Raw genomic sequence first — 13,052 nt, forward strand, 5'->3', positions numbered from 1 at the left:
ATAAACAAAATTTTACTAATAAACCACTAGATTTGTATACTCAAGCAAGAAAGGGTGACACCATTTACAGTATTACCCTAAAAACACACTGCATGTGTTTTTTTGCCATGACAAACAGGAACAGACTGTCTCACATATTTAAACTTCTACTAGTTTAACAGACATGCTGTGATACATGTTTCTTTAATGGCACGATTTTGATATGCTAAGAAACTAAGTATGATTCTGAAATTACAAACTCTGGTTACTCAGGTTTTTTAAATCCAAAGTGAAAAGGTGAGACATTCAGACTTGGATATTTGGGAAGGCAGAGTGGAACCACTCGGCTGCATGTTAAAAAACAAACAAAAAACACCAACACAAAAAACCCAACCAACCAACCAACCACCACCACACACACAAAAAAAAAAAGCAAATCCCAGAAACAGGAGGTCAGAGCGCTATGTTCTGAGCCAAACACGTGGTGTATTCCTGCATGGAACAGCCACTGAATTCCAACCCTGTTTCACAGGAAGGGTTCTAGAATGGGGCCTGTTAGAAATACACAGTACCAACGAAACTCAGCCTTCCTGTGGTGAAACGTTGCTTGACATACTGCCAAGTAACTTACTGCACGAGCCTCGTTAGTCGTTACTGAACTTAAGATACTGTATAAAATTTATGAAGTGAGAATAGGTACTACTTTTCACAGATGAAAATCATTAACTAAACTGTTCTTAACTGAATTTCACTTGCATACAATTCTATTGGATTGACAAATATAAGTATGTAGGAAAGCAAAGAGGTCTCTGACGCTCCTGATTTCACCGCTGCTAAGGAATATCTGTCACTTTCAGCTAAAATATTCTATCTCATTAAGATACTAGTTGCTTATCATAAGATGCATATATCCTATAAACTTCTCAAGTTGTTTTTTTTAAATGTTATACAATTTCCTTGTCATCTGATATCTCCTTGTTATTCCTACACCACATCATTAAGTCACAGAACTTTACTGTTGTTAGATGACTCATCTTTCCAATGTGATTCATCAAATTACGCAGCTTCTGTGAAATCTTATGAGATTTCAATTGATGTCTTGTGAAGTCGTACACCTCCACCTCATTTTATTATCATTCCCTACTTCTGCCTCCTCCATAGGCTACCTCCAGCTTGGTAGTCAAATTTCAGTACAGGAGAAACCTACAATTTTCAAAAGGTCAAAATCAGTCATTAAGCCTTCAAACCAAGGACTTAAACTTGTATCTCCATCTTCACTGTTACTTCAATGGGCACTGCAAATACAACATTCCCGTCAACTTCAAATGGGCTTGCATGATTAACCCACAATTATTTCCCTACAAACTAAATTGTAGTACCAGACAACTCCTATAAAATCAAGAGTAGATCAACTATTCAATACTTCTGGGAGGCAGTATGTCAAGGAACAAGACCAATACCTTCCTGCTTAAGTGGTGCTATATTACTACAATAGCTAGAAAAGAAAATTTCACTTAAGCTAGACTATTGATAGAATGACTTTTTCTTAAGAAGTAAACTGCAAGACATAATATTAAACATTCCCTTGTGTGACTGCTTTTCTGCGCAACTTTTAAGTTCTCAAAGTACAAGTGCTTTATAATAATACCATGTTCCATTCTTTCATCCAAGATTCCTAAAACACTACAAACCACTTTTTACCAATGAATTGCTTTTGACCATAGGAAAAAAATAGAAACATAAAGAAATCTATACTTCCTGTAGTTTTTTTGAGAAGCAGCTTAATTCCTAAAGTCATGTTCAGATGCTGCCCTGAAGTACATGTGCTGTATCTACTTGCTATGCTGTCATTACAGTGAGCACAGGATACCGATGGCGAGTAGCAAAGAAATTCATCCACAAACTAGATGTTGTGTTTATTGCAGAGCTAATAGCCTAACAAAAATATCATTAAAAGAAAATTGTCATACTACTTTCACAAAACAGAAGCAACAGAGAAAGACCCAATAAAGCAAAGACAGCAGGAACAAATACAATATATTACTGTGGCACCTGGAATTCTTCCACTGGCTCAAAAATTACAGGTGGCAAGAATACAGAGCTGAACTGAGAGCAGCGTCCCTATTCAATGACTAGGAAATATTAAACATTCTTCCTCCTCACCGAAATTACTTCACTTGTACAAGAAAAGTATCAGCTAAACCAGATGCTGAATTTTAAAACTATAGCACTTTGAACTAGAATTATATTATATTCTTTGAGGCCCCGTTTTTGTAATGATTTCCAGGCAGGCAGCCCCTTGGAACCAGTGCGGCTCTCTGGGGATGCCAGGCTCCACCTGCAAACAGAGTACTACAGAGTGGGATTAAGTTACATATGATTCTGCCTATTTTAATCTTTTGAAGTTATTTTAGTAAACTTATTTAATTAAAAATTAGCCACTGTAGTCAAATCTAAGTTCAATGTTTGAACAATTAAAGGAGCATATTTGAAAACCAATTAACAGAAACTCCTGAGGGTTGCTTTAATGCGAGAATGTAACTAGCTAATAAAAATATGACCCCCAAAGCACAAACTCCAAAGTGCTTGTCAAGATTTTTTTGCCATTACAGGCTGCATGTATTTAAGTCAAATGCTGGTACACAGGTCTGAGCCAGATGAATGGCTATAAACACTAATCAGCTTAAAGTAACCAGATGAATGGCAACAAACAGTTACCAGCTCAGCAGATTTTGATGCTTGCTTTCAATTTGTATCAGTTGCCTTAAAATTTGGGGTTTGCTTGAAGCTTTTATGCAACTGAACCCAAATTACTTCTGTGGACACACCTGTGGGTGTTGCAACATACTCACTTTAAGTTTACACCTGTATATACTAGGATCTGAATTGCTCCTCATTTTCAACTCACATTTCATCTGTCTTTTGAATACACTTGATGTTATGCTGACCACAGTACAACTGTTACTCAAGTTTTAACTGTGTCTTTGAAACTATACAAAGACCACAGTCATGTTCAATCTCAAATTTTGCACCTGTTCCAAGTTCTGAATTTTATTTATATCCATTTCTTTTTAGTTGTTTTTTGATTCGATTTGGGTTTTTTAACTCCAAACTTAATTGCCCACCATTTACCAGAGTGAAGTGAAACCTCTGTTAAGCCAAAACCTCTCCCTGCTCTGTCCTGTGCAAGGGAGCTATAATTGATAATGTGTTCTCTGTATTATTTACTAATCCATTTTGTTTTACAGTTCCTCGTAACTTTTATGAAGATTTCTTCAGCTGCCAATGCCTGGCATGAAAAAAGTGCTGTGTGCTTCGGCAGGCGGCCCGGTGCCGCAGAACTACCAGCCAGAGTTTTCTCACCTCTCTCACAGGGATGACAACACTGAATTGAGTACTCGGGAGGAGTCCATGAACTTCTTCAGCTCCAAGCTCATGGCTTTGCAACAATAAAATCAATCTCCATTCTTCCACTGGTCTTCACCCCTCCTCTTCATATCTTGCACCTACCTCTCCTCACGCTAGCACTAGAACTCAATGGTATCGTGACATCCTCTACGTGTAACAGTGACATTACCAGTAAGTCAACCAACAAGCTACTTCCTTAACTTCTTGATTCAGCTGCATGCTATAATCAAAAACTATTTTTTAGACTAAACTGTACAGGTTTTTTCCTAAAAGCGGACAAATGTTTTTATTAAGTTCTGTTACCAAGAACGTAATTTTAAAAATGGAGCAGAGAAAGATTACTCAAAAGTAATAATAAAAAAATCCAAACAACCCAACAACCCAAAACCAACATCAAATTAAATCAACTCAGGAGACCATTATCATTAAAGGATACTTCAGGAGACTATCCACAACTCTTTCAGGCTACAGGTTCATCAGTAGACAAACCTAGCAATTCTTCTTTTACACATTTAGAGATCAAAACAGTTCATGTTCTTCAACATCGTCTGTGAATTTACTTGTCACGAAGCTAGAGAATGTCTAAGATTCCAACACATTCCTGATGCTGATCTAAATAAATCTGATTGCATACACAGGCAGATAGACTGCATAAGTAGATAAACTGCTCAAAATGCTAACAAGTTCTATCACTTTTAAACTCATCAGGAATTTAGCATATTGCTTCATACACTAAAGCTCCAACTACAAAGACCCACAATGATTTAATCAATGCTACCAAGTTATTAAGAATAACTAATCATACCATATCACGCAAATTTGAAGACAGTATTTATACGGTTTTGTTATGTAGTTCATCTTGAAGAAATTCTGAAGTCTCGCTACAATTAAAGCATTTTCAGAGCCTCAGTCTGCAGCTTTTTGCCAAGTCTGTAACTGACTCAGAAAATTCCCTCCTAATGATGGCCAGGGCAGATATCTGCTTTGCTCTCATTCCCAGATGGGTCCAGCTTCTAGATCACAGCAGTAAAACTTGGTCTGCCACAGGTTTCACTGCCAACATGACAGGAATTACCAGTAGCATTAATGAGATAATACCACATGTGAACTTGGCAAAAACAAGAGCCCTGGCAGCTTCACATGTAAGATCAGGCCCGAGCTGAGTAACTGGCCTTAGCAGTAAAATCGTGTGTTTTCAACAGTCTTGTGTTGATCAAACAGGATGGATATACAATAAAGACACCACAAAGTTAATTTCCTGCCCTAAAACTACATTCCTTAACTTGACCATTCCACAGTTTCCAAAACACTAGGTAAAAATGTTGAACAAATAGGCAAGATTTTATACTGTCTGATTTCAGACTCAGAAATAAAGGATAACAAGTTTTTAAAATTTTCTAAATCTCTTCAGCTTACTTTTCCTATCTCATCAAAAATTGCCCCAAACAATCCATGAAAACACACCCTCCAAGCTAAACAAGTTTTATCCAGGTTCACCAGAAATATAAAACAATTTAAATTAATCTTTCTCTAGCAGTTCTTTGCTTCAATTTTTTTACCAGATTGTTGAAAATTAGGCAAATTCCAAAAGGTTTTTGAAGCCTTTCATTATCTGAAAGATTGGTTCTTTCTTAAATTTAAGTAAAATTACCTGGTTTTAATCTTTAGATGACATGATGCCACAGGATCTTCAGAACGGTTTCACAAACCTGACATAGTATTTTGGCTTGTATCGTTATTTTCATCAGTCTCTCAAATGCATGCTAAGAGTAAGACTGATAAAACTAGTTTCTGTGTCACATGACCAGCTGCTTAAAATGTGTTTTACTCATTTTCTTCAGAAATGTAGTCATTAATTCAATTAACTGCTTTATGCAATGAATATTTGCAAGTCAGTGGTTCTCATTCTCTCTTCCTCCCTCCCTGACACTCTTCCTCCACCACCCTACAGGTACAGGGCTTGGTCCACAACCACAATGCAGCAGGGGTGTCTACTGCACGGCCCTGCATGTGCGAGGAAACATAAAACTGGATGCTACAGGAGAGACTTCTGTGCTTTATTCTAACTGTATTTTAATGTGTGTTTCCTACATTTTATCTGCAAGCAGCACATCAGATTGCCCGAGACTCTTTCTAAAGCCAACTCACTTAACACTTTATGCTACCATCTGTCTCATACCCTCAAAAAGAAAAACTCGTGAGGTCTGAATTAAAAAAACAAGATGAGACTAAAACTTTACTTATACTGCATAACAACAAGGAATACACGGGAAGATGAGAGAATTGGCAAGAAAATCTGATCTAGCAACAAAAACAGAAAGAACTTTAGGATTCTGAATCATGAAAAGCGCTGTAATCCCACATTAAAAGCAGTTGCTCATCTAACACAAGAGCTTCGACATAACCAACAGACTTAGAATAACAAGCAGTTTACAAGAGTCAGTGGTGTGTTTCAACAAAGGAATTCCTGGCTGTTTACCTATTTTGTGCTTTAGTTTCTATGATTTTGGACTATTCGATTCTAGTTCTACTGTTAATGTTGTGAGCAAACTCTCGACTCTACAGCATTTTTTTCAATCGTTCAGGCAGGCTATAGCTCTGATTCATTCCAAAAACAAGCTGCAGAAGGTCAGATCTAAATAGAAAGCTATAGTAAAGCAACTTTCAAACAAGCTCCATCACAAGTAATCTTATTATATATATGCAGTGCTATCTCATAAGTGTATTTTGTCAACTTAAGGACATCACAAAAGCTGAGAACATAAAGATGCTCACTGACAGACCATGCATATACAAATACATCATCAGCGTCAAAACTGATTAAATTGATTCCCCTACAGATATTTTTATTCCAAACTTCTTGATTCCGAACTTGTTAAAAGATCAATATAACAAAATTATTATGAAAGCATCAAATACAATAGAATTAATATATCAGAAATATCAACACATGTGATCTTTAAAATGGTCTGACAGTATTTTTAGTAAATGACTTCTACAATAACCTGTAATGACCCCTAGCTAGAAGCCCAACACCACCTAGTTCAGTAAAACACTGGAGGTAATGAACTTTTTGTTCCTTCCCTCTTTCTTCTTCTGGACCTAACAGGGTAGGGAACTACTTTTGTATTCATGTGCAAAGTAAGTTATACCCTTGACACTTTGATCAAATTCCCAAAGATACCATTTTTCTTGTGATCTTTCAAATGGTCTGACAGTATTTTTAGTAAATGACTTCTACAATAACCTGTAATGACCCCTAGCTAGAAGCCCAACACCTTCCAGTTCAGTGAAACACTAGAGGTAATGAACATTTTGTTCCTTCCCTCTTTCTTCTTCTGGACCTAACAGGGTAGGGAACTACTTTTTTATTCACGTGCAAAGTAAGTTATACCCTCGACACTTTGATCAAATTCCCAAAGACACCATTTCATCTAAGGGATTAAGCCACAGTCTTACAAGCAACTGAAGACAGAAAGGAAAAAGGGAGAAAAAAAAGCATGCAAACATGTAAATATGAATCCTTCTAGGGAATCCCCAGCTAGAATAAATAATTTCAATGCTGTACATGGCATAAAAAGGAAGAGATAAGAAGTTCCAACTGAGAAATGAACTTGCTACTTGACGTGCAGATGAAGATTAAAAACAATATGACAGGAAAAAGTTACAGCTGAAAAGAAGGTGAAAGTATCAACAGATTCAGAAATGTGGAACATGTAATTCAAACAAAGATTCTTAATTTTCACGTTCACCATCTTAAAAAAAAGTCCTCACACGAAAGCACTACGCTCTCATTTCATTAGTATTTCTGTAAATCCTAATCCACAATTAAAATTAAAACAGATTATTAAATAATGGTTGTAGGCAGTATGAAAACGTAACAGGGCTACTCACATATATAAAGTGAAGCCCAAATACTGTACATATTCACATGCTTAAAGACGAGTAATCCAGCAGGAGGAACTACAGCCTGAGAAAAGCATTGGCTCCGAATATACACTGTGGATTACCTTTACAATACTGAAGCTATGAACAATAATGCTGCATCCGAATTTTGACTCAAGAGCACTGACAGCATGAGTCATCATAGCTCACTTCTTCCCCCAAAAGATGCTACTTTTGACATCCCTTACTCTTGCAGTGTTAAATATAGGGTTTGCTATGAAGGTAACAGATACGGTGTTAAAGAAAGAAAGGAAACGACTTGGTCTCTTTCCCTTACCCAGCTCCCTTCCTGGAAAAACTTCGCTGCCGAGTTGTTGTCGCAGCTCGGTCTGCCCCTGGCGCGCGCGCTGCCCAGCCCGCCCCCGGCGAGGTGACGGCCCGGGCCGGCCGCACGGACAAACCCGACCCGCGGTGCCCGCGCCAGGCAGCTCCTCACAGCGGAACAGGCCGCTCCCAGCAACCCGGGGTAACTCTGCCAGCAGTTTCTTTTTAAACAATTTAAACTTTTTTTAAAAGAATATTTATGGCTTAGGAAGACACGGCAAGTTAAACAACATGGAAATTCCGCGGTTTTTTGAAGGGGACACACACACACCCCCAAAGCAAGCCCGCCGGGTAGCTAAAGCCGTGCCACAGCCGCACGGCTGATGCCCAAACCCGATATGTCAGCCGAGGTGCAGCTGGAGGCAGACGAACCCGTCGGCCCCGCCGGGCGCCCCGGGGCGGGCCCTGCCGGCAGCGGGCTGGGCTGGGCAGGGCTCAGGCCTCCCCAGCACGGCGGGCCCGCCGCCCCCCGCTCCCCCACAAAGGGCTTCGCCGCCAGCCCCGCGGCCCGCTGGCTCCCCGCTGGCCCAGGAGTGGCGAAGTCGCACTCGGGGCAGAGCGGGCGCCCCCCTGGCGGCACAAGGTGCCCCCCGCCCCGGCCGCGCCGCCGCCACCACACAACACAGCGGGGAACAGGGGCAGGTCTCCGACCTCACGGCCCGTCACGCGGTGCCGGGACCCGGGGGCCTGCCCCGGCCCACCCGCCCCGGCTCCCACCGCACACGCACCGTACCCGAGAAAGCTGCGCCGCCGGCACTGAGGGAAAAACCGGGCGGCCGGGGCGGCCCAGGGGCGCGCTAAGCCCAGCAGAGCCCGCCTCAGCGCAGGAAGCAGCCGCTGCCGCATACCCCGGCCCCGCCGCCAGCACCCGGCCTCTCCCCGCCGCTGCCGCTCGCCTCAGCACGCGCCGCTCCCCCGCGCCGCAGCCGGCGGCGGCGCCATCTTCTCCGCCCGCCTCCCCTCGCCTCCTGGCCAATCCCTCCCCGGCGCCCTCGGGGTCCCGTCCGCCCTCCTCGCCCGGTGGGGCCGCCGCCGCCGCGCCGGGCCTAGCGCGGCCCGTACCTGGGGGTGCGGAAGGCTGCCTCTGCTGCCGGGAGGGCCGGGGCTGCGGCTGGGGAGGGGGGCAGGGGGCCTCTGGGAGGAGGCGGAGGCGGCGGAGGGGGTGGGTGGGTGGCTGGGCGGGGAGCCGGGGCGACACTGGTCGCGGCGGGGGGGGCCGGGGAGCCGCGCCTGGCTGTAGGCGGACGGGGCCGCGGCGGGAAGGGCACCGGGGCAGCCCCGCCACCGCCGCCCCGGGGCTGGGAAGGGACCGTGCTGCGGCCCGCCCGCTTCCTGGTGGCCGGGCTGCGCGTCCCTGCCGGCGAAAGCCAAGACAAAAGGTAACGAGACGCCTCGGATGAAAGCGCAGCGGGTGCGATGCCGTCCTGAATGGGGGGATTTCGGATCTCCCGGTGCCGCGGGTGTCAGACCCCCAGCACCCCGCTCCCGCCGCACGGAGCTCGGCTGCCCCGGGGGTCTGCGGCCCCGCCGCTTCGGGCACGAGCCTCTCCCTGCAGAGTGGGTTTGTCGCCACGTCGCTTGGTTTAGCTTTAACACTTGGTTTAGTGTGTTTCAGCGTAATCGCTGTGGAGAGACCGATAATACACAACCCTGCTCGTGTAATTTTATGCCGAGAGGGAAAAAATCGTCTAAAACTTAGGATCGCTGAGGAGACAACGGTAGCTGAGGAGGCCGTGTATAGGTAACTCATGAGACAAACTTGGACTCTCCATATAAGAGAAGTAAGTTGAGGTTCAGTGTTCGGTCAGCTGTAACTATAGCGCCGGCTATTTGAGACCCCCTCAGAAGACTGTAATACCTGTAAGGAGCATGCGCGACATGTAATTAACAGAATACCGCCTATTTCTCCGAGAAATGTAATGGATAAACATATGTGTGGGCTGTGTCATTTTGCTTGAATGAAACATACGGTATGCACGTTAGGTGGAGCGATCCCCCGTGCGTCCAGCGCTGCAATGAAGGAATGCCTGCTTCTTAAACTCCTTAACACCAATGTAGCATTTCTTATTCCAGATTTCTGTGACAGGTTTACGAGATGTAAATAATGCATAAGGTTGAATTTCTATTAGAACTCCATGTATTTGGTTTTCTGGGAAGATATTTTTTTCTTGGTAGATTACACTGTGGGAAAGTCACAGTTGTGGCTGGCTGTTTTAATTCCTTTCTAGGCCAAAAAAAAAAAAACCACCCCAAAGAACCCCACTTTTTTCAATTCTAGTTATGTGCTTTCTGCAGATACATCTATTTTCCTATGTCTTATTTTTCAAAGCTAAAATAAACAAAAAACAAACCAAAAAAACCCACAACTTTGTGTGCTACACTTACTTCCTGATTTTAGCTTCCCCGCTGCTTGCCTTTTCTTAGGGGTGGTATCTCACAGCTGGAAGTTCACAGAACCCTTCTCCTGTCATAAAAAGTTACAAAGATGTGACCTGATGAGTTAGCCAAGGTTATTTCTACACCCAAAGATGGGACTGAAGATGTATCAGAAATAGCTTTAGACTAATCAGCTTTGGTCAAATTAGTTGTTAGAAGTAGCAGCATGCTACTTCACATGGTCAACAAAATCTGCCAGGAAATTTGGGTAGACATTCTGCTCCTGGTTTTCACTGAGGTCTGTGCTGCTATAGAGACACTCTTACCAGTACCTAAGCTACCCAGTCGAAAACAACTACACCCACACTTCTGGCCTCAGTTTAGACAACAGAACTGTCTCTCAAGTTAACTAATCCTGGTTGGAGCAAGGCAGTTGGTAGCTTTCACCTAGATTAACCGGTTGCATTTAGAACTGTGTGGGAGCCTAATTTTAACACAATATGTTAACTCCTGTGAAAATGAAGGGTATCTTTGTCCTCGTGGGATTCTAGTTTGAGGCAATCTGTTTTTTCTCCGTTTCCTAGTGTGTATAAAAGTGAAGACCAGGCCAGCCAGAAAAAGGACAGGATAAACTGTGAGATTTTACTTCTGCCCTGTTGCCATTTAGCTGGTGTGTCAGAGGGGCAATACTGTTGTGTCTGGCAGAAAGCACAGATAAGTACCTCTTCATGATCTGTCTCCTCGCTTTCTGAAGCAATTGAGGGATTAAGAGGTTGTGAATTACTCTCTTGAATTGGATGTGTAGCAGAAATGCTTCTGCCTTTATTAACACAAACTGTAGGCTGTTGCATCTGTTGCCATGTAGGGGTGGAATCTATAAAAGTATACAGTGTTTCAGGCAGTTTATTCTTTTTTCAGGTCCTGAGAGTTTGCTAGCCTAATGTAGCTGAATGTATATATTTAGCTAATGCTGGCCTGATGTATATTTAGCTGCTCTGATAAATCCTGCCTTTCCATATAGATCTTGTCTAGGATATATACAAGGGCAATCCTGAGAAAGCAAACAGTGGTGGTCTGCTCATGATTGTGTCTAAAGCAAGTGCTTCTGATTCTGTAGCTGTGGTGATGAAAGATCATTCCTCATGCATCTAACAACTATTGCAGCAGAGGTCACACCTACTGTACTTTACACCTGTTTTATCCACTGTAAGCTTATTTAGCACTATTCAATGGCACTGATGTTTATTCAGAGCAGATTGTGTTCTTATAATCTAACCCCTCTCTATTTCAGTTTATATTAGCCAAAATTACACTCATTCAATATTTTGGATATTTTTTTCATGTTTTAAAGATATTTTAAATATGACACCATCAGCAAAAGTAAAGAGGACTTCCAATAAAATTCCTTTCTCAGTGTAGTCCAGCAGCTAAGATTTCTTCCCTGTGGAACTTTAATTGCTCAGAGACGATTGGTGCTTTCAGTCCTGCCTCCTTCATCTACCATAGTGGAAAAGCAGGTGTTGTCCAAAATATCAAAAAGATTTTTAAAAAATTAACAAGTATAATTTAGAGTAAGTGTGGAAATTAATCAAAAATTCCTAGCAGTATGGAGATCCCTCTTCAGGATATATGACGTAACTCTGCAGTGCAGGGCAAATTATCTTCAAAGTACAAGTTACAAAGGCAAGTTACAAATAATGTTGAATAAAACCAGTATTTTATATTCCTCTTGAAACTAAGAGGCATCAAGTGTAAAACTCTTCTAAGTATGGTCTTGATGTGCTTCTAGTGGAAGCATACTTTTCCACCTAGCTAAAATTCTGGTTTAAAATCAAATTGTAACTGTATATAAAAGGGTTTTGTAGCAAACTGGACTCAGGCTGAAAGAAGCATAGCTTATGGTTGTCATTTCTACTCCAAAATAAATAATGGTGATTTCATAACAAGGTATGTATGAAAAAAGATTGTGTGTTGACTGCTCTCCATGTAAAAATACTGAATGAATGAAATTTTGAAGTATTAAAGTCAAAAGGTAATGAGAAACCAAGGAGATATTTCCTTTTGACTTCAGTGGGCCTTGTCAAGTTTCCAATGTTTCCAATTTTCCCATTCATTGTTTCTTTCCTATTTATGTAAATGATGTCATCCAGCTGCATGCCTTAACTGAAAATAGGTAAGCATATGGAAAATTACTAGCTTTCCTCTGAGCTAATTACATAAATGCATATACCACCCTACGTGTGGCGTTAATTTATTATGATGGTGACTATAACTATAAAAATATGTAAAAGCGCTACCATCTGTGTCTGTGTTGGACAGCGTTCTGGTACACGTGCAGAAAAAAAAAAAAGAGATCTTTTATTCTCCTTATTTTCCCTGGTTAGTTGAAACCAATTCTGGTTTTAGTCATGTTATATGTGCATTGAGTCCTTAATTTTTAACAATAAGGTAGTTTTATTTTGTTGCATTATATTTTTCATTTTTAACAGTGAAATAATTATCCTGTTACTTTGACTGAAAAAGAACCCTGTGCTCAGCTGAGAATATACCAGTACAATGTGTGTAAATCCTTATTGTTTAACTTTCTGTATGTGGACAACACAGAGCTTAGAACAGTACAGGCCAACTGGACTAGCTGTTCAAAGGCTAGAAATTGCTTCATGTTATCTGATGTGCAGGTCATGTCCCCTTTAATGTGAATATGCAATTAATCAGTAATTTTTTCCTATGTCACATAAACAGTGTTAAACTCTCCATGTGTTCAATACAGCTCATACAATGTGTACCATGTTGCTAATCAAAACAAGTGTTACTAAGCCTTGAAGAAGTCTCACCTAAACTTATAATTAGTATTAATTATATCTCTCCATTATTATAACCTTTCTTAATTCTTAGCTAATCATGTATAGTGTCAACAATCTTACTATATTTCAGGCCTCCATTCTGATAGTTATCCAGGTCATCTGATATAAATCCTAGGAAAACACTGTTGGTTTTTTTGAGACATGCATTGTCTGTGA

General features: G+C 41.6%; 1 protein-coding gene across 5 annotated transcripts in view; it reads right to left on the bottom strand.

Moving 5' to 3' along the window:
• The window catches only part of IDE (insulin degrading enzyme), a 70,450-nt gene extending 61,601 nt beyond the window's left edge, over positions 1–8,849 (bottom strand). The window contains exon 1 of one of the 5 annotated variants that reach the window (XM_056351174.1): positions 8,719–8,849. Coding sequence is in view for 2 of the 5 variants with exons in the window: in XM_056351176.1 (XP_056207151.1) it covers positions 8,390–8,502 (113 nt within the window). In the remaining 3 variants the exon portion in view is untranslated. Of the gene's footprint in view, positions 1–7,609; positions 7,816–8,389; positions 8,606–8,718 lie in introns of those variants that run through there. The other 4 variants (XM_056351176.1, XM_056351171.1, XM_056351175.1 and 1 more) reach the window with 4 other exon arrangements.
• Between the last annotated feature and the right edge of the window lie 4,203 nt (positions 8,850–13,052).

This window comes from Falco biarmicus, chromosome 9, assembly GCF_023638135.1.
Source record: "Falco biarmicus isolate bFalBia1 chromosome 9, bFalBia1.pri, whole genome shotgun sequence".
Classification (NCBI taxonomy): Eukaryota; Metazoa; Chordata; class Aves; order Falconiformes; family Falconidae; genus Falco; species Falco biarmicus.